The sequence below is a fragment of the Cervus canadensis genome, chromosome 14, assembly GCF_019320065.1.
Source record: "Cervus canadensis isolate Bull #8, Minnesota chromosome 14, ASM1932006v1, whole genome shotgun sequence".
Classification (NCBI taxonomy): Eukaryota; Metazoa; Chordata; class Mammalia; order Artiodactyla; family Cervidae; genus Cervus; species Cervus canadensis.
This window is the reverse complement of record NC_057399.1, coordinates 47,795,289-47,818,934: the sequence shown is the minus strand read 5'-3', so window position 1 is coordinate 47,818,934 and position 23,646 is coordinate 47,795,289. Positions and strand designations below refer to the sequence as shown.

At 37.6% G+C, this 23,646-nt stretch overlaps 1 protein-coding gene across 5 annotated transcripts in view; it reads right to left on the bottom strand.

Annotated features, from left to right (window-relative positions):
• Window positions 1-23,646, bottom strand: part of FOCAD (focadhesin) — a 288,623-nt gene that overhangs the window by 108,768 nt on the left and 156,209 nt on the right. For all 5 annotated transcript variants that reach the window (XM_043487388.1, XM_043487389.1, XM_043487390.1 and 2 more), the window contains 3 exons: window positions 11,322-11,456; window positions 7,572-7,622; window positions 6,775-6,858 (listed from right to left, as the gene is read on the bottom strand). In XM_043487388.1, the coding sequence (XP_043343323.1) occupies window positions 6,775-6,858; window positions 7,572-7,622; window positions 11,322-11,456 (270 nt within the window). The remainder of the gene's footprint in view (window positions 1-6,774; window positions 6,859-7,571; window positions 7,623-11,321; window positions 11,457-23,646) is intronic.

Sequence of the window (23,646 nt, the reverse complement as noted above, 5' to 3'; positions counted from 1 at the left end):
GGAACGCAAAATGGTACAGCCCCTTTGGAAAATAGTTTGACAGTTGCTCAGAAAGTTAAAGGCAGAGTTACCCAGTAGGACTGCCCAACAATCCTACTCTTAGGTATATGACCAAAAGAAGTAAAAATAAATGATCACACAAAACTTGCCCATCAACGTTCATGAATGTGAATACATTAGTGGTAATAGCCAAAAAAAAATGGAAGCAACTCAAATGTCCATGAGCACATAAACAAAATATGGCATATCTAGACAATGGAATATTATTCAATCATAAATGGGTATTAAATGCAGGTATGTGGTACTCATGAACTTGGAAAACATTATGCTAAGTGAACAAAGCCAGTCACTAAAGACCACATATTACATGATTTCATTATTGGAAAAGTTCAGGCCAGGTAAATTTTTAGAGACAGAAAGCATACTAACAGTTGCTTAGTGCTGGGGAGGCGGGGCAAGGGTAGTGGGAATTGGTGGCTAATAGAATGTTCTAAAACTAGATTGTGGTAGCTCGGTGATTGCATGAACAATTCTTTGAACACACTAAAATCACTAGAATTATATGCTTTAAATGAGTGAACCGTATGGGATGCAAATTATATCTCAATAAAGTTGGTGGCTCAGATGGTAAAGAATCCACCTGCCAATGTAGAAGACTTGGGTTCAATCCCTGGGTGGGGAAGATCCCCTGGGGAAGGGAATAGTAACCCAGTCCAGTATTTTTGCCTGGAGAATTCCATAAACAGAGGAGCCTGACGAGCTACAGTCCATGGGGTCACAAAGAGCTGGACACGACTGAGTGACTAACACTTTCACTTTTCAAAGTTGTTTAGAAAGAAAGGAAAGAAGGCTATAAGAAAGAGAGGAAAGGGGAGAGAGTGTGACCTGGAGGAGGGAGCTGCTGAGGAGGTAGCCACATAAGCGGAAGCATAGGAAACAACTAGAAGCTGCCACACCCTTCAGACGGTTCTGAACTGGTGGATGAACTATGCCAGATAATCAAACACTCTCAATTCCAGAATTACTTCATATAAAAGAAATATGATCTTTTTTTGCACACATTTTAGCTTATCCAGTGTTTCTGCTCAACCTTATTACACATAAATAATATATAAAAAAAGACTTAAGTTAACAACGTATGTCTATATCTTACATATGCATATATTTTAACAAAGAAATTAGAAATGTACTGTCATTTAAGTACAGAAATACTCTGCCTACTTATAATGGTATGATTACTCCTTCAATTATGTTTCTTCAAAGGTGAGTTGATTCTCCTGAACAGATGAGCACTTATTGTTAGACCTTCGTTTCATTACATATCCCTCCTCCTTGGCTCACTTTTCTTCAAGCATTTGTTCCAGCTTCCCTATACTAGTCCCAGTCTTTTCCCTTGACTGGTATGCAACAATGGAATAAGATCAACATGAGTACAACTAAGGAAAATCAAGGGAAGACATATGAAAGAATACTTGTTAAAATGATAAAATGTTGGTAACTGTATCATATTAGCTACTCAAACATATGGGGGAAAAAGGGGTCTTTTTAGAACATACACACACACACACATGTATGCACATACAGACACCAACTACGCCCTTCCAATTACAGCTAAGCTTTGTTGAAGAAACTTAAAGGGAGAGCCAAATATAAAATGATAAATTACTTTTAAAATCTGCTTTAAGTTGAATATTGAAAAGCTTATCCTACAAAATGCTTCACTACATGTTCTGAGTCAGATAACCTTTCAGCCATTCTTCTGTGTGTGCAACCTATAAAAATCCAGGAATTTGTGGATAAGCAGAGAATTTTATTTGGAACATGTCAAGTATCTGCATAAATTCATTTACAAAAAGAAACAGCTTCTGATGAATGCAATGACATTCACTTAAATCAAAGCCAAACAGGTTACACCACATTAATACCAAACCAGGGTGCACCACATTAATACCAACCCAGGGTGCATAATGAGTTCTTTTATATTACTCACTTCTAAAATTAACTCCAGAAATCAACAACACAATTTATCTTAAGAGCTTTATAATAAAAAGTTCAATTTTTAAACAGCCAAATATTTTTTAATGAACCCAAGTCAGAGAAGAATCAACTGAAATGTTTATCCATTATTGACTGTTTTACCAGAAATACAATTCTCTATAGTTTTTTTTTTTTTTTTTGGTTTGTTTTTTCATTTTGTTTCATTTGTGGGGTGTTGGCGAAGGAGAAGGATAAATAGCTAAAAGACTATGAAATACAAACTAAATGGGGAAAAAAATCATTCTATTTAATATTGAAATAAGTCCTCAAAGAAGCCCCACTGAATTTTTTAACCAATTTTAGATTTGCATATTTCAAATGATTAACAATATTGTTATAAATGAATAAGCACATGGATTCATTCAACATTCCTAGCTCATAAGACAGTCTAGCACTTAGTATATATATATGTCCAATAAATAATTATTAAAGCAATGCAACTGTTAAGTGCCTATCAGCAACAATCCACAGAAGTTCCTAATAACACTCCAGTGAAAAGAAAGATGAGTTAATGAATCTGGTATTCAAATCCCTAGCTTACATGGTATCTTATTCAGTTCTGCTCTCCACAGACATTTTCCATCTTACCCTAAATGTACTGTTTCATTTAACCCTAAACCTTCCTGCTGATGTCTGCCACTCCTTTAATGGCTTTTGATTTACCAGCCTGTTAGCTTTCTTTCAACAAGTTTTACAGTTTAAGTGGATGCAGCAATGAACAAGAAATCTTTCTTTAGTAAATTTAAAGAAAGGTGTACTTACAAAAGTAGTTGAATTATAATCCACCAAAGTAACCATGTGGCTATTATCCACTGTGAAAGTGAAAGTCGCTCAGTCATGTCTGACTCTTTGCAACCCCATGGACTATACAATCCATGGAATTCTCCAGGCCAGAATATTGGAGTGGGTAGCCGTTCCCTTCTCCAAATCTTCCCAAACCAGGGATCGAACCCAGGTCTCCTGCATTGAAGTAGTTTCTTTACCAAGCCACCAGGGAAGCCCAATTATCCACTGTATCTACTTTTTTTATTTTTTAAAAATATTTATTTAGTTGGATGCATTGGATCTTAGCTGTGGCACTGGGAATCTACATTGTGTCAAGCGGGATCTTTCACTTTGGCTGACAGACTTTCTAGTTGTGGCACACGGGCTTAAGTTGCTCTGTGGCGTGTGGGATCTTAGTTTCTCCTGCATTGCAAGGTGGATTCTTAACCACTGGACTACCATGGAAGTCCCCATTGTATCTTTTCAAATTTTTTTCTACTTGAAATTCATAGAATGTTTTGCTAAAAGATTATTTCACAAGTTTCCACAGATAGAAAGAGAGACTGTGGACATACTTTCACTGGAAAGGTATACAAGTAGCCTTCAGTTTTGTGAGTAAGCCAATTGGCCATGGTGCTGAGTGAGTAAACTTTGATAACAAGAAGGAATCTTAGATCTTACAATTAGAAAAGTCCCTACCTGGAGAGAACTTCTGAAACAGTTGAAAGTATGCTTTCAGAGAAAGTGAGTTGCAGTTTCACATTACTGCCATCATCCACAGCACAGAGGCGGGAGCTGACTGGGTTGCATCTGTTGCCTTTGGGGACTTGCTTGGGATATGAACATATTGACCATTTTGGGGGCTTTTAGTCCTTCAAACAACCAAACTGAAGATCAGTAATGAATAAAAAGAAGAATAATGTATGGTGCATGGCCTTGGAAATAATGATTTCTTCATGTTGAGGAAGGTTCTCTATATCAGAAGCTGGGGGTTGGAGGGAGATAGACTCTTTTAAACCATTAAGTCCTCTCATCTCAATCCCAGTTGAGAGAACGCTTCCCTGGTGGCTCAGTCAGTAAAGAACCCACCTACAATGCAGGAGACCAGGTTCGACTCTTGGGTCGGAAAGACCCCCGGGAGAAGGCAATGGCAACCCACTCCAGTATTCTTGCCTGGGAAATCCCATGGACAGAGGAGCCTGGCAGGCTACAGTTCTTGGGGTGACAAATAGTTGAACACGACTTAGCAACTAAACCACCACAGACTTAAATATAAACATATCAACATTTAAAGAGGTGGAGACTAAATACTAAAGAGTATATGGCAGTTATTTAATAAAAGCTATTATGCCAGCTGGAATATTTCAGCAATAATAGCTAAAAATAAGGCAATCATTATGCTGTGATCTAAGTTAGAAAATGCTTATTTAAAATAGTAATAACAAAAAAGTATCTTTCTACAAACTGTAGCTAACCTACTGGTAAGAGTCTGAAAATCAAATTTACATGTAACTTTTTCCTTTTTCCTTCTTTTTTTTAAAGAAGCTATGGGTATTGCTGATCACCACAGTGCAGCCTGAAATCCCATTTTTTAATTTTATGAGTCAAAGAACAAATCTTTTCTTAAGACTTCCTGTTTGTGATAACTGCATGACAAGCTGGCCGATCTGTCTTTGAGTTCTCAGTAACACGGGAAATCCTGCCTTGTGATGGATTTGGTTTTACGAGAGCCTATCGTCAGTCCCTTCAATTCAATTCAATAAACAGAAGCTTGCCTGGTTCCTACTGGCATCTAATCGTTGAATAAACTCAATCCAGAAGAAAAAGTCAACCCATCTTGAGGATCCCAAGAAATTCATAACAAAATTTCTTGCCATTTCACCCCTAGGATGGATTCTGGGTTATGTCACACATAACTTCTTCTAACACAATGTCTTCCTCACTCTCTAACGGCATTCAATAAACATTTGTAGGGACCTCTCTGGTGGTCCAGTGGTTAAGCTTTGCCTTCCACTGCAGGGGTTGGGGGTTTGATCCCTGGTTGGGGAGATCAAATTGCCAACATCTGATGGATCATAGAAAAAGCAAGAGAGTTCCAGAAAAACATCTATTTCTGCTTTAGTGACTATGCCAAATCCTTTGACTGTGTGGATCACAATAAACTGTGGAAAATTCTGAAAGAGATGGGAATACCAGACCACCTGACCTGCCTCTTGAGAAACCTTAATGCAGGTCAGGAAGCAACAGTCAGAACTGGACATGGAACAACAGAGTGGTTCCATATAGGAAAAGGAGTACGTCAAGGCTGTATGTTGTCACCCTGCTTATTTAACTTATATGCAGAGTACATCATGAGAAACGCTAGGCTGGAAGAAGCACAAGCTGGAATCAAGATTGCCAGGAGAAATATCAATAACCTCAGATATGCAGATGACACCACCCTTATGGCAGAAAGTGAAGAAGAACTAAAGAGCCTCTTGATGAAAGTGAAAGAGGAGAGTGAAAAAGTTGGCTTAAAGCTCAACATTCAGAAAACTAAGATCATGCCATCTGGTCCCATCACTTCATGGCAAATAGATGGGGAAACAGTGGAAACAGGGGCTGACTTTATTTTTCTGGGCTCCAAAATCACTGCAGATGGTGACTGCAGCCATGAAATGAAGATGCTTACTCCTTGGAAGGAAAGTTATGACCAACCTAGACAGCATATTAAAAAGCAGAGACATTACTTTGCCAACAAAGGTCCATCTAGTCAAGGCTATGGTTTTTCCAGTGGTCATGTATGGATGTGAGAGTTGGACTGTGAAGAAAGCTGAGTGCCGAAAAATTGATGCTTTTGAACTGTGGTTTGGAGAAGACTCTTGAGAGTCCCTTGGACTGCAAGGAAGATCCAACCAGTCCATCCTAAAGGAGATCAGGCCTGGGTGTTCATTGGTAGGACTGATGCTGAAGCTGAAACTCCAATACTTTGGCCACCTGATGCGAAGAGCTGACTCATTTGAAAAGACCCTGATGCTGGGAAAGATTGAAGGCAGGAGGAGAAGGGGACAACAGAGGATGAGATGGTTGGTTGGCATCACTGACTCAATGGATATGGGTTTGGGAGGACTCTGGGATTTGGTGATGGACAGGGAGGCCTGGTGTGCTGCAGTCCATGGGGTTGCAAAGAGTTGGACATGACTGAGCGACTGAACTGAACTGAACTGGGGAGTTAGGACCCTACAAAAAAACCAAAACATAAAACAGAAGAAATACTGTAAAAAATTCAATAAAGACTTTAAAAATGGTCTACATAAAAAAAAAAAAAGACTTTAAAAAATAAAATAAACATTTGTATGTCTTGGAATTAGCAGTAACACTAAATGTGAAACCATACACTTTACTCCTTAATATAACTTGAGGATTGAAAGCTGGTTATATTAGGTAGATGTTAGAAAAGGTTGGTTGTTTTTAGTCTAAAAACTGAGATAATGTCATATAATGTGTTAACACTTAAAAGAGAGTGATACCTTCTTCAGCCAGTTCTCCAGGACTATCATTTCAAAATAAACAAATAAACAGCAGATTGTTTTCACAAGGCATCTCAAGTCTCCATCACAAATAAAGATCTTTGGCTGCCCAGGTGATAGAAAACCATCCTCTGTGCAGTCTGTGTTCAGGTAAAGTGGTTCCTAGTGTGACACCGATCTGCTCTGGGCACAGAAATGCAGTCACACAACCCATCACCTTATGGAGACTACATTTTGCTCCATCCATCTCTTCCATTTGCTTCAAAGAGATTTAAATTCACTATCTGTGAAGTCCAAGACCTCTACAATCTATAACAGATAAAACAAATAGTGAATATAAATTCTTATCTTTCAAGGACAATATATCTAGAGTTACAGGTAAGAATCTCTTCCATAGAGGGATACAAATAAAGCTATAAACCCAGGAGAAAAGAGACAGCAGTGAGAAAGCTGAAAGGCCTACCTCTTCAGGCAGATGAAGAATTGTGTGGTCCCCGGCACCAAAGTGTGACAGAGATTTATAGGCAGCATTTGCGACAACTGGGTCCTAGTAAAATAAACAAAAGAAATGGCATATATTAAATATCAACTCTGGAGGAAGAAAGAAAATTTTCCCTCACCAACCTTAATGTTCTATAGTCAGTGCTTTGGAAATGGTATTCACGCCTCACTTAGTATGTCCCAAGTAAAAGTAGAGAGAAAACAGCACTGGGAAGACACATAAGAAGCACCAAATATTTATCCTTGTTGGGACATTAAACGTAAAAACATGATTCTTCTCTGATTCTTCAGCTACTTCACAGGGAAAGTTGACCTTTTGGAATCTAAGTTTTTTCACTCATGAGTTGGGTACAATATCACCGACACATTTTTCCTCCATGTTTCTTGATTGGAAATGACATTTAAAAATGGAGTGGGATTTTTATTCATTTGATGTGCTTATTGGTGGGAAGGGGCAAAGCAGGAAAGAGGAAGGACCATTAAAAATGAGAGACAATGGCAATAGTCCCTCTTCACATCCATCAGTATCACAAGGTAATAAGTGCATTTTATGGTGAAAATGTATTAACTGGCATAAATTAAGAATAATTTTTAAAATCTAAACTTGTAGTCATAATTTTTAAATCAAAAATTTAAATTTTTTATCCTATTCTTATATTATAATTCTTTATAACACAGTTCTATAATTCTTATAATATTCTTGTATTACAATTCCTACCCCAGCTTGGTTCTGTTTCTCTGACACCCTTCTGACAGTACCTTGTTTTGAGTATGGTTCCAGAGGAAGCTGAGGACTTGAATTTTAAAATTCTGAAAAATCAACAAACAACAGAATAAATTCTAAGACAAAGAGAAAATTGAGAGTAAACAATCTAAAGTAGCAAATGTCAAAAGTAAATCACTTTCAAAATCATACCATGTGTAACTAACTTAATCTGTACTTACCTATCATTCATAAAATGAAAACACTCAGAAACAGATTCATCATCTAAACATATGGATATTTTAAATAAGGTGAGACTTTGAGATTATTAAATTTCACTTCACTTTTCACTTTCACTTTTTTCCCAACCATTTCTTACTGACCTCTCAAATCTCAGTACAAATGTTAAGATTACTCTCCTCTTTCAGGCCACTATTCCTAATCCCCTACCCAGACGAGAGTTCTCCCTTCTCCAAGCAGCCATATGGCACATGGCACACTTTAGCATTTAATGTGATTATCTGGGTATGTGGTTAATCTCTCCTAGCTTGTATAATCATTAATGCGGTATTTGTCTTTCTCATTTCAAAGGCTGGTATATAAAGAATATAAAGCCTACTCCCTCAAATGACAAATATTTAATAAATAAGTGAGCATGAAAAGCCATTTATCTTCTGGCACTTAATGTCTCCTTCATTTTAGCCACATCTAACTTCTTGCCCTGCTAGATCATATGAGGTTCCTTTATACCTCCTTGACTTTGCATATTCTCTTCAAAACTTCAATGGAAAGCAATACTTTAGTAATTCTTCATGATCCTAGCCCAATAGCACCAACTAAATAAAGTTTCTTTAGTGTCCTCCTAAGAATGTTGGTCACTTCCACCACCATACTCTCCTAGCCCTTTGATTAAATGCACTCAACAAATGCTATTGTAATTATTATTGCTTATGTCTATATCCTTTACCAACTTTTGAGCTTTTTTTTTTTTTTTTTTTTCCAGTATTGTGTATTTATTCACCATCAAATTTTACAACAGTATGGTGATTTTCTTCAGGTATAATTTATTAAATTTGACATCCAAAAAAGCCTTCCTATATAGCTAGGAGCTTTTTCCATTTCATTGAAAGATCCAGGGATAAAGGCAGGGATTGACAATGTGGTATAATGAAGCTAGAAAGTGCTGGGTTTAGAAAACAGCTTTCACTTAGAAACTGCAGTATTGGTTCAGTTATTTGTCTTGCATGTAGCAGATACTCAGTAAATGTATGTTTAATAAATGAGTCAACCTCTCAAAACCTCAGATTCTCTTGTTATAATATGAAAAATACTTTCTCATCAGATATTAGAACTAATACTGTGACATAAAGTAACTAGTGCTGGGAGTATAACTACTTAAAATAGTATCTATTTTATTATTATTATCTATTATTAGTATCTATTATTTATTAGTATCTCTAAGGCCTAGTACAGTTTTAATAAATATATTCTGAGTCAATGAATGAATGTATCCAGCACTTTAAAAAGCAATTCAGAAAACACATTAATTGAAACATGGACTCTATTTTCAACAAGCTTATATTTTAATGGAGATAATATTTGTGCACATGTACCTGAAGTAAATATAAAATAGAAATAAAAGTTCTTAAGACAGTATAGATAAAGAACTTTGGGAACAACAGACTCCTTGAAGAAAAATTCTCAACGGATGGGATAACTTAAACTGATTTTTTATTTCCTAAAATAGACTTTAAAATTAGAGATGAAAAAGAAAGTAATTCAAGACAGAAAGAACAACATGAACAAAGGAAAAGAAATAGAAACATTTGGAAACAGAGAAGGTTTGAAACTACAAGTGGTTTGGTTTTCCTGGAGTGCAGGGGGCAGAAAAGTAGAGTGAGGCCCGATTCTAAAAAACTTATTGGGTGCGTATAAACCAACTGGACTTCTTTTTTTAGGTAAACAAAAGGCATTTGAGGTGAGGTGATATGGGATAGCAATGACCTAAGAAATGCTTTGGGAAAATTACATTTAACTCGGTCTTACATGCCAACAAACTCTAAGCAATTAATAGAAAAAAAAGTATTTAAACACACATAGGAAGAGAGAGGGGGAAGGAGGGAAGGAGAAAGAGAAGGAAGGAGAAAGTGGGGAAGGTGGGCAGAAAGGAAGGGACAGAGTGAGTCAGAATGGCAGATGGAGGGGGGCTTTCTCTACATTTCTCCCCTTCTGCTCCAAGTGGGCTCCGGTCACTGAAGGAATCTCCCTTACTAGGAGAAAACTGATGGATAGAACGTCCCAAAGCTGCTGTGTGAACAACAGGGGAATCCTAATATTATTATAAGCATGAAGAGAAACCAAAACAAAATGTCAGCAGATAAGAATGTAAAATTTGAAGGGAAAAAACACAGTCCAAAAGACAACTTATACCTATGTGAGCAAACATAAAAAACCAACACACAAACCACTTCACACATTAACCTGTAATAAAATCTGAATAACTCAAAGTACAGGCAGCACAAAGGTATATGAGTTCAGTTCTTAAAGACAGAAAATAAATATACACAACATGACATACAAAGTCCTTATTTTGGTTTTTAGTCTGAGCTCCTTATCAGTAGCCTGGCAGACTTTCTGACATCATAAAGGTATGTATCCGTGAATGGCAGTCATAAAAAAAAGACTGTTGGTGAGTTATATACTCTAGGAGTCTTGAACTGATTATTTTTTTAATACCCCCAAACAAAAGCCCGAATGTGAGAATAAACTCACAATATCCTGTACTGGTTCATTCATTCATTCAATAACTAGTTTCTGAATACATATTATGTGCCATGCTAGATATTGTGCCCCTGGTGAGGATAAATTTGATTTTACTCACTGTGTAGCATTTAGAATGACTGGAACAAGTATTATCTTACACTTCTGTCTTACCATGTGATCTAAAACAAGTAAGGGGCTATTCCTGGAATCTTATGGAGGGCTAGTTTATCAAACTCTGTGAAGCATTAAATCAAAGTAAAAGTTTACCAAGACTTCAAGTGAAAATTAATTGAAGCTCTTTGAAAGAAAAGTAAAAAACATGAGCTTAAACGAGGTTATGGCTACAAAAGTGGAGATATAAGTGAATCTGCCACCCTCACTTCATTCACAGAAGAGAAAATAAAGAAAATGTTAAACAGAAGCACATGAATCTTTTAGCAAAATGTCTTCCACCAAGTGGTTCATTACAATGCCAAATACTGACTAGTTCATAAAATTATTTTCCTCTCCTAGGACAGTTTGATTTTACAATCATCTTCGTGGAAGAAAATACATGAAGAGCAAAGATGCATATTGGAAATGTAAACTATTAATAACACATAAAAAATAAAATCCCTATGCCCAAGCTAGAAGCAAAGTACAAATAACACTATGTCTACACTACTGGGAAAGTCTGCCCTGCCTTACTAAATCCTCTGTAATACTTTGTAGAATTTTAAACACCAACAAAACACATTTAAACTGTTGGTCTCGTGGATTTTATTATTTTAGAAACATACTGGCTTTTAATAATCTTGACTATACTTTCATAATAAAACTTGGCATCCTTCACGTAAGTAAGTCTTAAAGACAGAGGACTGATAAGGGTGGATATCCGTCTATTCCTAGGAGTCCATAAAGATATCAACATGTTCGCAGAACTAAAAGCACTAAAGGATTTTTGGCAAACACAAAATTACGAATAATTTTTTCCCAAAAGTAATGGTAAAGCACACGTTTTCCCAATGTAGAAACAGACAATTTGTTGAGATCCAAACACATACCTCATATTCAGCTGTATTGACTGTTAAGGAAGGAACCAGAGAAAACAGTTCACTGAGGGTCTTCAAAATGAGAGGTCTTGTGTCACAACTCAGCTTTGGGGAGAGAGCATTCCAGGTGGAGCGAATACAAACCACCTGTGAAGCAAACACAAAAGTCAATACCTAACAAAATCCCAGCTCATCTGAAGCCATTAGTAAAGGGTACTGTCTTTTAGTATGAGGAAACTTAAGAATAAGAACTCTTAGAAGATAGGATTTGATAAGTTATCACCTCTCAGAAGAAATTATATAAACTAACATAAACTGTTGTTGAAGAAGATCCAGCCTGCCTCCCACAACTGCTTTTTTATAGCTTTATTTTGGTTAACCAAAGAAATAAAACTCTCTCTCTCTCATGCATGAATACACACAAAATTAACTCTAGATTACCTACAAACATTCCTGAATAGCCATTCTCTGAAAATAAAGACGGGTAAGATAACGCTAGTACATTTATAAATCCAAGTATTTACAATTTTTTATAGTTTTCCATCCTGCTGAAACTATATCACCACTCAGAAAATTGAGATGTTAGTAAATACAAATCAAGCACTCTCAAATCATCTTACAAATTTCTACATGAGGTCAGTCCAGTTCAGTCACTCAGTCGTGTCCGACTCTTTGCGACCCCATGAATCGCAGCACGCCAGGCCTCCCTGTCCATCACAAACTCCTGGAGTTCACTCAAACTCATGTCCATCGAATCGGTGATGCCATCCAGCCATCTCATCCTCTGTCATCCCCTTCTCCTCCTGCCCCTAATCCCTCTCAGCATCAGGGTCTGTTCCAATGAGTCAACTCTTCCCATCAGGTGGCCAAAGTATTGGAGTTTCAGCTTCAGCATCAGTCTTTCCAATGAACACCCAGGACTAATCTCCTTTAGGATGGACTGGTTGGATCTCCTTGCAGTCCAAGGGACTCTCAAGAGTCTTCTCCAACACCACACTTCAAAAACATCAATTTTTCAGCGCTCAGCTTTCTTTATAGTCCAACTCACATCCATATATGACCACTGGAAAAACCATAGCCTTGACTAGACGGACCGTTGTTGGCAAAGTAATGTCTCTGCTGTTTAATATGATATCTAGGTTGGTCATAACTTTCCTTCCAAGGAGTAAGAGTCTTTTAATTTCATGGCTGCAATCACCATCTGCAGTGATTTTGGAGCCCAGAAAAATAAAGTCAGCCACTGTTTCCACTGTTTCCCCATCTATTTGCCATGAAGTGATGGGACCAGATGGCATGATCTTAGTTTTCTGAATGTTGAGCTTTAAGCCAACTTTTTCACTCTCCTCTTTCACTTTCATCAAGAGGCTTTTGTTAGGTGAATTATTTTATTATTTAAAATAGTAACTTAAAATTTTGTTGTAAAAGTCATTTAAGATTTTAAGAGGCTGTTAAATGATAAAAATTAAACTAATAAATGTCATTTCTAGCTTGATCCACTTTCCTTAAACCAAGTATTCTTAGATCATTTCAAGATCTGGTTTATGGATGTTCAAATATCTTCTTAAATTCAACTCCAACTACAACAGATGATTTCTTCACTTACAGATATTTTACTAAGACTTTAAAACTCAGACAGGAAGAGTGACAACACACATCAATTAGAGTTGAACAAGGATTAATCTTTTTAAAACACTACAGTCTTTTCTCTTAAGCTTCAATTAACACACACAATTGATTTTCATCTACTAACATAAACTGGGTTTCCCAGGTAGCTCAGTGGTAAAGAATCTGCCTGCCAATGCAGGAGATGCAGGTTGGATCCCTGGGTGAGGAATATCCTCTGGAGTAGGAAATGGCAACGCACTCCAGTATTCTTACCTGGGTAAATCCCATGAACAGAGGAGCCTGGCAGCCTACAGTCCATGGGATCGCAAGGAGTTGGACATGACTGAATGACTGAGTACACACACTAACTCAAATTATTTAGGAAACACTACATAAGGTAAATGAAATAATATATACTTAAGGACACAGATTAAGGAAATACTCAAATATAGCAGAAAGTATCTCAGAAAACTTGGATTAAGTGCTTTTGCTCTTATTTCCCACTTTCCATGAAAGAGCAGAAAAATACTCTTTGACTTGGGATCCACTACAAATTTGGATTTCACCATCACTAAGGGTTGTACTTCTGTCAGGCATGACATTAGGCACATTTATACAAAGTAGCTCTAATATTACAAAACAGCAATATTTGAAATTAAAAAAAAAAACAACCAATCCTTTAAAAGCTACCAACTCAACATAGACTATATACCCAGAGTAGTATACAGCATAAGCAGAATAATAAAATATAAAATACAATCTAACCTTCAAAGAATTTACCACCTTATCAAACAGAAAGAGAAATGTACATAACTCTAAATTATTAGAAAACAAACGGTACATGATTAGATTTTTAAATATTTCCAACAGAAAATAGGCTTAGGAGGAATCCAGGTAGGAAAGCTATGTCAGTGAGTGGGAGTCATTAAAGCGTCAAGAAGCAGAAAGTCTAGAGATAGGACTTGAAGAAGGAATGGAAAGAAATCAGGCAGACCTTTCACAAGGAAGTGGAAAGCATAAGCCAAAACACAAATAAAGAAAGTTGTAGGCATGCTTGAGTCCTGGTGAAGAAAGGCTGGTGTAGATTAAAGAGCACCTAGAATAGCAAAGCAGTTTGGATCAGAATCAAAAGGAAAAGGAAACCTCCAGAGATTTCTGAGTTGGGCAATAAACTAAATTCAAATGCTATTTTTGAAAGATTCTTCTGGTAGTCTTATAGTCAAACTCAAAGTTGTCATGAACTTCTCTAATTCTTATTTCCCCCAGTCCTTCACATAAGAGCCTCAAAAGTTTTCCAAAAATCATACACTCAATATAATCACTGATTATCCATGCCTTCCCCTTATTTTAAATGCCTATTTAATTCCAGCCTTCTTTGTTTCAAGACCAAGTTTAAATCTCAATTCTACAATTAACTTTTCTCTTACAATTCAGGCCTTCATTTTATCCCTTTCTTTCCTCTAACTTCCAGCATTTAGAACTCTATACTTCCCAACTTAGCATTTAATTATATACTGCCTAGTATTGATCACTATTTTCGTGAATATAAATTGTCTTCTCAACTAGATATTAAGCTCCATGAAGACAATGACCACATCTTCTAGTTCTCACTCCCCGCTCATCTAACACACTAATAATTATATCAGATTGTCAGTAGTTATCAACTACTGATGATACTGGAACCTGAGAAGTAGTAAATCTGAGATAGAAAAGGAAAGGATTAAAAGGTCTTGGACAATGAATTGGAAAGTAAGATGATTTGGGCCTAGAGACCTGGGTGAATAAAAAGCAAAATAATAAAATGGAGGGGAAGCTGGAAGGAGCATCTTTGCAGGAAATGGGGGGATGGATATGTTTAACTGGAGTTTATGGAAAGACATCCAGAGAGAAATATTCTGTAGGCATTAGGGAAAAACTCAGATGTAAGGCTGGCTAATGACAGTTTTGTCATTTAAACATTTGTATTGACCAAAAGCCAGGAAGAAGTATAGTCTCATACATGTTCTGATGCACTTTGCAGATCAACAAAAAAGATGCCTGGCCACCAATTATGGAAGTACAAACAGGGGCCTTGTCTTTTCCATAGTGGTGAGTGGGGAGTGAGGCTACATTCTCCAGGTATTTTCAAAGGTTTACACATTTTAAAAGTCTTTTTCCTAAAAAGTTTGGAAATTAATGCCTGAAATGGTACTCTACACATAGACTATGAGAAGACATTCTAGCAGCTCAACAATGAATTGTGCCTTAATTGTAAGCAAGGTATACCTGCCAGGAATTATCAGTAAATCTAGGCTTGCCCATACACAATCAGGAGCAGGAAAGTCTTTAATAAGGAAGGCTGCTTTCTCTGACCTTCCCAACACTGGGCCATTCTTGACTAGATCTTAGAGACTGTCTGACCCTGAGGGCTCCTTGGATTCAACCTATTACCACCTTGCTATGTCCACCTCCTAGAACTGTATGGATGTCATCCACTAGCCTTATGATCTGTGCAGTCTGTCATATTATATCAGATGAGCCAAGATCATGGTCCTGGTCCCAACGGGCTTGTTTTACCTTAACAATTCATTGCCCAATGACTTGTCTGTTTTCAAAATACAGATTGACTTCAGGCTCCAACACATAATGGGCGACACTTGAAATGACTGATAAAGAGGAAAATTTTTTACAAACTCTTGAGCTGAAATGCAAAAATTGAGAGTGGGGGTAATTAGCCAAGGCCAGAAATAAAGAGGAAAATACCTGCACTATGGTACTAAAAGGAGGTTGTCAGTTTCCATAACCTAATAGCTTGAGTTTAAATGCACACATGGAAAGAGGAGGTACTGCCTTTAGCCTGTAGTAGGCAGGGAGTTGGAACGGAGACCTCCACATAAAACCACCATCCTTGAAGGGCTGGACTCTTAGTGTAATGGTTGGACTAGAAACCACTGAGCTGAGAAACTAACATAAAAAATGGCAGTGAGCTGGAGGCTCCTGGATCACTCTTGGAAAGCACTCCCATAATATATAATCCAAATGATTTGCACAGAAAAATAAAACAAATCCCTCTAAAAATAAGTTTATAGCTTTATTCATTATAATATGATTATTTAACACCAAAGACAAACAATCATCAGAGCTAAATGGTAGAAAATACACGCTATCTACAAAGGAGTAAATTAGAATAACAACAAACTTTTCAAAATTAACAAGACCAAATGACCATGAAATAAGATCTTAAAAGTGCTGAGGAAAAAAATCCACAATTCAACAGTAATGGTAAAACAAGCAAAAACAAAATAGAAGGAGCAATACCTAGGCATTATATTATGCAGATATGGCACAAACAAACGACTCAGAATATCTTGCTTAGTTTGTCTATGAGATTTTGGAGAATTCATTCCGAGTGCTAACATTATGCACATTTTGTTGCCATTTCTGTTTCTTGGGGAGAATGACACTTTTCCATGCTATTCCTCCAAAAGAACCTTAGCAACACTAAACAGCACAGATTAAGGAGACCCAATGCAGCATGATATACTGGAAAGAGCTCATGACTGGAGTTATAAACCTCAGGTTCTCCTATTTGGTAGTTGTGGGACTATGGCAAAGTCATTAATCTCATTCAATCTGTTTCCGCAGCTGCAAAACAGAAAATACTACTACTAACATCTGCTCCATGTATAGCACAAGGTTAATAGTAAAGGCAATATTGAGGCAACTGTATGCAAACATGCTTTATACACTGTAAAAGAAAGTTATTGATGGAAAAATAACAAATCATAAAAGAATCAGGGTCTTTGCTTCAATTCTTGTGCCATAAGAATGCATTTGTTTCTTTGCAGAGGCAATAGATGCCTATTATTCTAATTTTAGCTCCAAAAGCTATTTCTAGCAATTCCAAAGAACAGCCTACTCCTTTTGTCCTGATGTTTTACTCCAGCAGAGGGAAAGCTTTATAAAAACCTTTAGGCTATGAAAACCACCTTATTTTCCCTTTTCATAATGAAGGTAAAAGAAACTGCCTTCACAATTAAGAGGACTCGAGTCATCATCATGCCGTGAAACCCTCTTAAGCTAATTCAGTCCACACAATTCATAAAACAGGACACTTCTGTTACCAAAATACAATAACGGGCTAAGAGAGAGTTTAAGGAGCCACAATCAATGGAGCAGAAACAATGGGGAAAATAACATTCTTTCTAATCCTAATAACATGGGGTTAAAGGTTATAAGTATTAAAAAATGACTAGCACAGGTTTATTTAAGCAACTTCACAGTCTTTTAATGTCTGAGTCCAGGGTATTATGAAAGCAGTCTTGTAGAAAACAATAGGAATAAATATTGAGTTGCCTTTTTAAAAGTCCCTTATAATGTAAAGGGACAGAATTTCTGATGATTAGAGTTGCTCAACTTCTATCCTGTTGATGGCAAGTAATGGAAAGACATATATCTAAATCCCAAATTGTGGCATAGTGAATACAAAATATGTGTGCTTGATGGGATAAAATGACTGTCATACTAACAATCCCTAACATAATTATGCCATTTCCAAAGAAGGCAAGACAGAGGTCTTCAAATTGTTCCATATTTCTGAAAAACTGGCAGTTTGCAGTACAGACTTATAATTCTTATATCTGCATAGAAGAGGCTGGAACTGTAGAAGTGGTTCAAGTAGAAACGAGTATTTATTAATACTAAACAGATCGATCTAGATATCAAGTCACCCTAAAGACTCGCTATGCAGTGGCCCAGGATTTTAGGTTTCTCTTTTATTTCCCCTCGTGAGCAGCTGCAGCATCCCTGAGACACCTCCCTATAGGGAATAGTAACTTCCAATGCAAACTCCATTGATTTCTCTGCAGGAACAGAAAGACATGACACAAAGAGCTCCCTGCAGGGACGTTCACTTTTCAGTTTTGCTAGATTCTGTCTGGATTAATTATCTATTTCATGTCGGACATTCTTCTGGCATGAACTACCAAATTCACAGTAAGATTGTGTCAGAAATATTCTTTGACAAAAAAATGATTAGCGCTTTATTCCTCACAAATAACCAGAGGGAATTTTTCAAAAAGGCCAGTTCCTTCCCCTTTTCAGATAAATGGAATTTAGACTCCAAGGTAAAAAAGAAAACTAATAGAAATTCAATCAAAATAGCTTAAAAAAAAAAAAACTGCTTAGAAGTTGTTTAGCAGATGCAAATATATGGCTATATAATAACTACATAATCAATAAAACATACCCCATGAAGACAATACTGCACAAAGCTGAAAAAATTCTGTTGTAACTAAAATTCAGGTGTAACCAAAGAGCTTCCTGTAGGGCCTCAAAGAAAATAATAGCCAGTGACATCATAAGAGTTTAGATTTAACAAGCTACAACATGGATGAACCTTAAAAATGCCAGGCTAAAAAAAAAAAAACAAAAAAAAACACGCCAGGCTAACTATGGAGAACAGTGGAGATCCATTTAAAAATTAAGAATAAAACTACCATATGACCCAGCAATCTCACTACTGGGCATATACCCTGAGGAAATCACAGTTCAAAAAGATACAAGTATGCCAATGTTCATTGCAGCACTATTTGCAATAGCCAGGATGTGAGGCACCCCAGATGCCCATCAACAGATGAATGGATAAGATGTGGAGGATATATACATACGTATGTACATGGAGGATAACTGCTTTACAATGTTGTGCTGGTTTCTGCCACACCACAGTGCGAGTCAGTCTAATTGTGTGTGTGCATATTCTCTCCCTCCTGAGCTGCCCCCTCCCCTCCCATCCCACTCTAAGGAGTCACAGAGCCAGGCCGGGCTCACTGTGCTATAGAGCAGGGATATATACATATAGACAATGTATATATGTATATACAGCAGATATATACATATACACAACGAAATATTATTCAGCCATAAAAAGGAACGAATCTGAGTCAGTTCCAGTGAGGTAGATGAACCCAGAGCCAGTTATACAGAATGAAGTAGGTCAGAAAGAGAACAACATCCCACATAATGCATATATATGCAATCTAGAAAAATAGTACTGATGAACCTATTTGCAGGGAAGGAATGGAGATGCAGATGTAGAGAACAGACTGTGAACACAGTGCGGGAAGAGGGTGGGACGAATTGAGAAAGTAGCATTGATGTATGTGCACTATCATGGGTAAAATAGTTAGCTAGTGGGCAGCCGCTATGTAACACAGGGAGCCCGGCCTGGCTCTGTGACGACTTACAGTGGGATGGGAGGGGAAAGGGAGGCTAAGAGGGAGAGAATACACACATACACACACAATTCAGACTGACTTGCACTGTGGCATGGCAGAAACCAACACAACACTGTAAAGCAATTATCCTCCAAGTTAAAAAAAACACACTCCAGGTTGTGTGAAAGAAGCCAGTCACAAAATACAACATATTATATGACTCCATTTATACAAAATGGAAAACAGGCAAATTTAGAGAGACTAAAAGTAAATTACTGATTGTATAGGGTCAGGGGCAGGGGAGGGATAGAGGCAATGTGTGATGATAGCTAGGGGGTACAGAGCTTCTTTCGGGGGTGATGAAAATGTTCTAAACTTGAAAGTCATGATGGTTGCAAAACTCTGTCAATATATTAGAAATCATCAAAGTGTAAACTGTAAACAAGTGAATTGTACTATTTGTGAATTTTATCTCATTAAATCTTTTTATCAAAACAAAAAAAGAGTTCAGATTTAGTGTGGACCTGTTTGACACCAGGGAAACATACTTTGGTATCAGAGAACTCTAAGCTGGAACCTTACGTGTGCCACTAATTAGCTAAATGACCTTCAGTTTCCTCCTCTGCAAAATGAAGGGTTGTGCTTGTATTAAGACTCTCTGGAGAAATAAAACCAACGAAAAAGAAAAGAAGGAGGGGAGGGAGAAAGATAAATAAAAATAGGGAGATGGATAAAGAAAAAGATTTATTAGAGGAATTGTCTCAAACAGTTGTGGGGGTCAACAAGTCCCACAGTCTGCAAGCTGGAGAACCAGGAAGGCAAGTGATGCAAATCAGCTCAACTTCCAAGACGTGAGAACCAGGTGGCTGCAGTGTAAGTCACAGGGTCTGCAGGCGCAAGAACCAGGAGCCCCAAAGTCTGGGGGCAAGAGAAGAAGGATGCCCCAAATCAAGAAGAGAATTTACCCTTCCTCACTGTTTTTGTTCCATTCCAGTCATCATTGGATTAGTTGATGCCTCCACACTGTTAAGGGCAGATCTTGTTTCTAAGCCTAGGATTCAAATGCTAATCCCTGTCAGAAATACCCTCACAGACACACCCAGAATATATGTTTTACCAACTATCTGGGCATTTCGTAGGCCTGTCAAGTTGGCATAGAAAATGTACTATCACAATATAAAAAAATTGAAAACAAAATACTCATCAATAAAAGATTGAGCAACATATGAAAATGCAATACACAATGAAATACTATGTAAGTGTAAAAAAATGTATATACATATTGCCAGGAAAAAAGTACACACTATATTAAGATGAAAAAATCAGGTTAGTATGCTCAATAAAGGGTGTTCCCCAGTGGCTCAGACAGTAAAGAATCTGCCTGCAATGTGGGAGACCCAGGTTCAAACCCTGGGTCAGGAAGATCCCCTGGAGAAGAGAGTGGCAACACACTCCAATATTCTTGCCTGGAAAATCCAAGGGACAGAGGAGCCTATGGGCTGCCGTCTACGGGATCGCACAGAGTTGGACACGACTGAGCGACTTAGCAGCAGCAGCTAGTTTCTGGAAGCTGCCAGTATTCCATGGGTCATGATTCCTTCCTCACACCATCACACCACCTTTTCTTCCATATCAGTTGTCACGCTACATTCTTTCTTTACGGTAGTTAAATCTGTCTCCTTCTTAAAGGCACACCTGTGATTACATTTAGGGTACCACACAGATATGGTAGGGAGCTAACAGAAGCAGAAGATATTAAGAAGAGGTGGCGAGAATACCGAGAAGAACTGTACAAAAAAGATCTTCACGACCTGGATAATCATGATGGTGTGACCACTCACCTAGAGCCAGACATCCTGGAATGTGAAGCCAAGTGGGCTTTAGGAAGCATCACTACAAACAAAGCTAGTGGAGGTGATGGAATTCCTGTTGACCTATTTCAAATCCTACAAGATGATGCTGTGAAAGGGCTGCTCTCAATGTATCAGCAAATTTGGAAAACTCAGCAGTGGCCACAGGATGGGAAAAGGTCAGTTTTCATTCCAATCGCAAAAAAAGGCAATGCCAAAGAAGGCTCAAACTACTGCACAATTGCACTCATCTCACATGCCAGTGAAGTAATGCTCAAAACTCTCCAAGCCAGGATTTAGCAATATGTGAACTGAGAACTTCCAGATGTTCAAGCTGGTTTTAGAAAAGGCAGAAGAACCAGAGATCAAATTGCCAACATCCGCTGGATCATCAAAAAAGCAGGAGAGTTCCAGAAAAACATCTATTTCTGCTTTAGTGACTATGCCAAAGCCTTTGACTGTGTGGATCACAATAAACTGTGGAAAATTCTGAAAGAGATGGGAATACCAGACCACCTGACCTGCCTCTTGAGAAATCCACATGCAGGTCAAGAAGCAATAGTTAGAACTGGACATGGAACAACAGACTGGTTCCACATATGAAAAGGAGTAAGTCAAGGCTGTATATTGTCACCCTGCTTATTTAACTTATATGCAGAGTACATCATGAGAAATGCTGGGCTGGAAAAAGCACAAGCTGGAATCAAGATTGCTGGGAGAAATATCAATAACCTCAGATATGCAGATGACACCATCCTTGTGGCAGAAAGTGAAGAACTAAAGAGCCTCTTAATGAAAGTGAAAGAGGGGAGTGAAAAAGTTGGCTTAAAGCTCAACATTCAGAAAACTAATATCATGGCATCCAATCTCATCACTTCATGGCAAATAGATGGAGAAACAGTGGAAACAGTGGCAGACTTTATTTTGGGGGGCTCCAAAATCATTGCAGATGGTGATTGCAGCCATGAAATTAAAAGACACTTACTCCTTGGAAGGAAAGTTATGACCAACTTAGACAGCATATTAAAAAGCAGAGACATTACCTTGCCAATAAAGGTCCATCTAGTCAAGGCTATGGTTTTTCCAGTAGTCATGTATGGATGTGAGAGTTGGACTATAAAGAAAGCTAAGTGCCGAAGAATTGATGCTTTTGAACCATGGTGTTGGAGAAGACTCTTGAGAGTCCCTTGGACTGCAAGAAGATCCAACCGGTCCATCCTAAAGGAAATCAGTCTTGGGTGTTCATTGGAAGGACTGATGTTGAAGCTGAAACTCCAATGCTTTGGCCTCCTCATGTGAAGAGCTGACTCATTTGAAGGGACCCTGATGCTAGGGAAGATTGAGGGCAGGAGGAGAAGGGGACAACAGAGGATGAGATGGTTGGATGGCATCACCGACTCAATGGAAATGAGTTTGGGTGAACTCCGGGATTTGGTGATGCACAGGGAGGCCTGGCATGCTGTGGTCCATGGGGTCGCAAAGAGTCGCACATGACTGAGTGACTGTACTGAACTGAACTGATAGTCCAGGATAATCTACACATCTCAAGATCTTTAATGTCATCATATACACAAAATCCCCTTTATTATATAGGATGACAATCATAGGTTCCAGAGATTAGGACCTGGATATCTTTGAGGGTCATTATTCAGCCTACAGGAATAATTTAAAAATGCTTTCATAGTGGTAGTTGATGTACAGCTTTATGAATCTACCAAAAAATCACCAAACTGTGCACTTTATAAGAGTGAACTTTATGATATGTGAATTATATCTCAGTAAAACTGTGACTTTTTAAAAAAGACACAGTTGTCTGAAAAAATATAGCTATTACACAGCTCAAAAAAATAAAAGGCAAACAATTTGTGTGTAGTTGTGCTCAGGCATACCATAAAGGAATGAAGAAAATTCCATAAACTCAAGGTTAATAGTGCTTCAGATAAATCTTTTAACAACCCATATGTGGAATCAGCATGTCTAGTAAAATGACATAACCACATACACATATATGCATATAACTGTACACATATAACTGTAAATATATATTAAATGACACAACTACATATTTGTATATATGTGTAAGTATGTATACATTTTATAAATTTATTTAATACATATGCATAAACTGCAATAGATTGTCATATTCTAACACAGGAGAGATGATGGTACAACCAGTCTTCACTGTGGAATGCCCATTTTTCCTTTAGGATACCTGGCTACTCTGGGTGACATGTGACCATCTGATGGAAATTCAAGTAAAGAAACCATCCATCCCATATTAAATATTATGACAGCTTAATTTTACTGTCTTTTTCGGGATAAATAAGAAATATTCTAATATCTTCTTCCCATACCTCATGGCTGGACTTATACACTAAACATTTTAGAGACTGCTGCTCTTGACAGTGCTCCCAAACATCAGTGAATACCAGAGTCACTGAGGAACTCATTAAAAAATAGAGAGCTTGGGCTTCATCTCTAAAGGATTCTGATTTTATAGCTCAAGTTATCCACAAAATTTTGAAGACCACAATAGACATCACTGCCATTCATTTTTCAGTGAAGTCCATAATTTGGACAGAGTAGTTGAGCCAAACAAGTGAAAGTGAAGGAAATTCACTTTCACTTAAGCTATAAGTGTAACATGATGAAACAAAGTCAACGATACTCTTTTGTTTGACCTGTTTT